Genomic DNA, 3,801 nt, shown 5'->3' with positions numbered 1-3,801 from the left:
TTAAAGGAAGTGTGAATTTAGTAATATTGAATTTTAAGATGCTAGATATGTAAATAAAAATATTGTCACTGCTATTAATGTAAAACACCTATTTTTAATAAAAGATTCTGCTCAATACATCCTGCGCGGGAGTCCTCGGATTTCCCATCAAAAGCTCTCGTCCCGCTTCATCTTCTTCCTCTTATCAGTCGTCCTTGACGCTCTTTCTCGTCTCCAGTTTCAAGACGGAGGAGAACACTCCGGTGCGGAATGACGGCCAAGCCAGAGCCAACTACGTGGAAGATTCTTCCGACGAAGGGTGGCGAGTTCCAGTGGGTGGTCACTAGCGGAAATCCTGATTCTGGGCCGGAGAGGCCGACTGCAACCCTAGTTCCGGAAGAAGATATCAATTCCAAATCCCGCCTTCCTTCCATGATGGATTTACTGATTCAAGCCGGGCAGAGTAATTATTTATCGAATAATACTTGGTTTCATGACCGACACCTTGCCGGTCCTCTGAAGCCGGTGGAAATTAGAGGAGATAACGGAGGCGGCGGTGCGATGTTCAGCACTGGATCTGGCAGGAGGCTTTCTGTGCAGCGGAGTTCTATTCTGAAGGCTAGATCTATTCTCGAGCAAGAAGATGTCGTTGATAAAGGTGAACTTCATTTTTTTTTTCAGGGAATTTTGATTCATGCTCTGATTAGCCTCTTTTTGGAGCTAATTAGTGATCGTGGGAATGGTTAGCGATTGACTGTTAAGGTTTCAACGGGTGCTGATTAATGATTGTTGCTGCAGCGAGTTGTGGCAGTGAGTGTTTTCCCATGTTTCGCACAGGACTGGGAAATTCCGTTCAAGTGAGACAATCTTCGATTAAGAAAGCAGAAGCTCTTCTAGAAGTCAGCGATGACAATGAAGGTGATCTAAATATGAATATTCTAACAAACTGAATCACTTTTGATTTGCTTAGCAACTCGGTTATATGTATATTTATTTATCTCGGACTCTCTTACTTCCCAAAATTCAAGTTATTGAATGTAATAAAGCTTCTATTTTTACTAGTATTTAATTTATGTTTTTATCCCATGTTCTCACTTATTTCATGATAAAATGTTGAAGTTTCTTCATAAGAAATCCTTATACTTAAATCTGAATGGTAGCACATACCTCTTAATTCTTATGTATTTACACATACAACTCCTAAGCTTCAATTTTAACATATATGCCACCTTATCTATGCTTGAAACGGTGTATTTCACTTTTTAAATGTAAAAATAGTGGTATTTTTGATGTGATATGAAAGATTTAGGTGGTATAAATGGTTAGATATGTAAATACATAGGAACTGTGTGGTATGTATTTACATGCCCTCAGAGGAAAATGGTTTGGCTTCTTCTTTTGGAGGTGAAATAACAAGGATGAAGCGTTTTACAAATGGGGATGACATCCCCACACGTTTTACAACAATTTCCTGCATCCAACAATTTACATACATACCACCCAATTCCTATGCACTTACACATCTAACACCAAAACTTTGTTTTTTTACATTTGTACCAGACATCTAACACCAAAACTTTGTTTTTTTACATTTGTGCTAGCCAAATCTTTCATATCACATAAAAAAAAACCACTATTTTAACATTTAAAAAGTGAAATACAACTTTTCTTTCATAGGTTAAATGTATGCATGTAAAAATTAAAGCTTAGGTGTTAGATACGTAAATACATAGGATTTGAGTGGTATGTATCATGTATGTAAATATTCTTTTTATTTTTTGGAATATTTACATAAACATACATCCTGTTGGTCTTATGACATTTGATTTGCATAGCATTGCTATTGCCAGTGTATCTAAAGATGGACCAATCTCCACATAGGCAATCATCATTGTTTTTGGTGGGTTTCTTCAAAAGAAAATGTCGCTCAAGTAGTTATACCTGAGACGATCTTCTTGCTTCTTTTTTAATAGACTCTAGAGAAATTTACATACATATCACACAATTCTCATGGATTTACATATCTAACATCCAAAATTACTTATAACACTTTAGTATCATTAATATATTCATGAAAACATGTATTTCATTTTTAAAGAGTTAATAATTGTTATATTTTTGATGTGACGCCAAAATTTGAGTGTTATAAATGTAAACATGAAAGTTTAGGTGTTAGATTTGTAAATGCATAAGTTTTGTGTATTATTTATATAAATGCCCCTAGACTTTATTGACCTTTTGAGGCTTAGGCTCTGTTTGACACAGCTGTGGATTATTTATAATCTGCTGATAAGCAGATTATTCTGATAATCTGATAATTTATAGATTATCAGAATAATCTGGCTTGTTGTTTGGGGCAGTTTATTCAGACTAGCTTATTAGTAGTTAAATGACATTCCTGCCCCTGTCTGATAAACTGTTTGGGGCAACTTATTCAGAATAGCTTATTGATAGAAAAAAACATGGTGCAGAAACATACGATAATCACAGATCAGTTCTAAAAGATACCATACAGTTCTTACATCTTAATGAGTACCAGGAGAAATAAAAAAAGGACAAATACAAGTACAACAACAAGGAGAAATATTAAAATATTCAACTTAAGAAATATTAGAATGCTTTACAATGCACAGATTCTGACCCCTGCTTCTTTCAAAGCCAAGATAGGAGAGTCAAGTGTAACTAGCATTACCTTTACAGTAAAGAAAAATATCTTTACTGCAGCAAGTAAAAAAGAAAAACTTTTGTGCATACTGCAACAATTTTAGCATGGAAGTGTGCAGGGAAGTATTTGGAATTTTTGAAAATCAATTTTGCTACCCAACATGAACTCCATATCCATTTTTTTTATGCAATAAGTGAACTAGAAATCCATTCTTCTCCCCACCGAAAACAACAAATTCAGCCCATCATAAAGGTGTGAGCCAATCATGTTTTTTTGCAAATCCATTCAGCAATCCTAAACTACAATTGCAGCCCCTTTTGGAGGTGAAATAACAAGGATGAAGCGTTTTACAAATGGGGATGACATCCCCACACGTTTTACAACAATTTCCTGCATCCAACAATTTACATACATACCACCCAATTCCTATGCACTTACACATCTAACACCAAAACTTTGTTTTTTTACATTTGTACCAGCCAAATCTTTCATATCACATAAAAAAAAACCACTATTTTAACATTTAAAAAGTGAAATACAACTTTTCTTTCATAGGTTAAATGTATGCATGTAAAAATTAAAGCTTAGGTGTTAGATACGTAAATACATAGGATTTGAGTGGTATGTATCATGTATGTAAATATTCTTTTTATTTTTTGGAATATTTACATAAACATACATCCTGTTGGTCTTATGACATTTGATTTGCATAGCATTGCTATTGCCAGTGTATCTAAAGATGGACCAATCTCCACATAGGCAATCATCATTTTTTTTGGTGGGTTTCTTCAAAAGAAAATGTCGCTCAAGTAGTTATACCTGAGACGATCTTCTTGCTTCTTTTTTAATAGACTCTAGAGAAATTTACATACATATCACACAATTCTCATGGATTTACATATCTAATATCCAAAATTACTTATAACACTTTAGTATCATTAATATATTCATGAAAACATGTATTTCATTTTTAAAGAGTTAATAATTGTTATATTTTTGATGTGACGCCAAAATTTGAGTGTTATAAATGTAAACATGAAAGTTTAGGTGTTAGATTTGTAAATGCATAAGTTTTGTGTATTATTTATATAAATGCCCCTAGACTTTATTGACCTTTTGAGGCTTAGGCTCTGTTTGGCACAGCTGTGGATTATTTA

General features: G+C 34.0%; 1 protein-coding gene across 2 annotated transcripts; it reads left to right on the top strand.

Annotated features, from left to right (window-relative positions):
* The first annotated feature begins 142 nt into the window (after positions 1-142).
* On the top strand, positions 143-977 carry LOC110038173. Of its 2 annotated transcripts, none has more exons than XM_020742943.1 (2): positions 143-637; positions 817-977. In XM_020742943.1, exons 1-2 carry the CDS (start codon positions 250-252, stop codon positions 927-929), a joined length of 501 nt encoding a protein of 166 aa, XP_020598602.1. In that variant the 5' UTR covers positions 143-249; the 3' UTR covers positions 930-977. The 2 variants fall into 2 exon arrangements, with proteins under 2 accessions (XP_020598602.1, XP_020598601.1); XM_020742942.1 differs by having other exon boundaries at positions 778-977.
* The last annotated feature ends 2,824 nt before the right edge of the window (positions 978-3,801 follow it).

The sequence above is a fragment of the Phalaenopsis equestris genome, unplaced genomic scaffold (assembly GCF_001263595.1).
Source record: "Phalaenopsis equestris unplaced genomic scaffold, ASM126359v1 Scaffold231884, whole genome shotgun sequence".
Classification (NCBI taxonomy): domain Eukaryota; kingdom Viridiplantae; phylum Streptophyta; class Magnoliopsida; order Asparagales; family Orchidaceae; genus Phalaenopsis; species Phalaenopsis equestris.
Note: the sequence above shows the minus strand (reverse complement) of the source record. Positions and strands in the feature narration are given on the sequence as shown.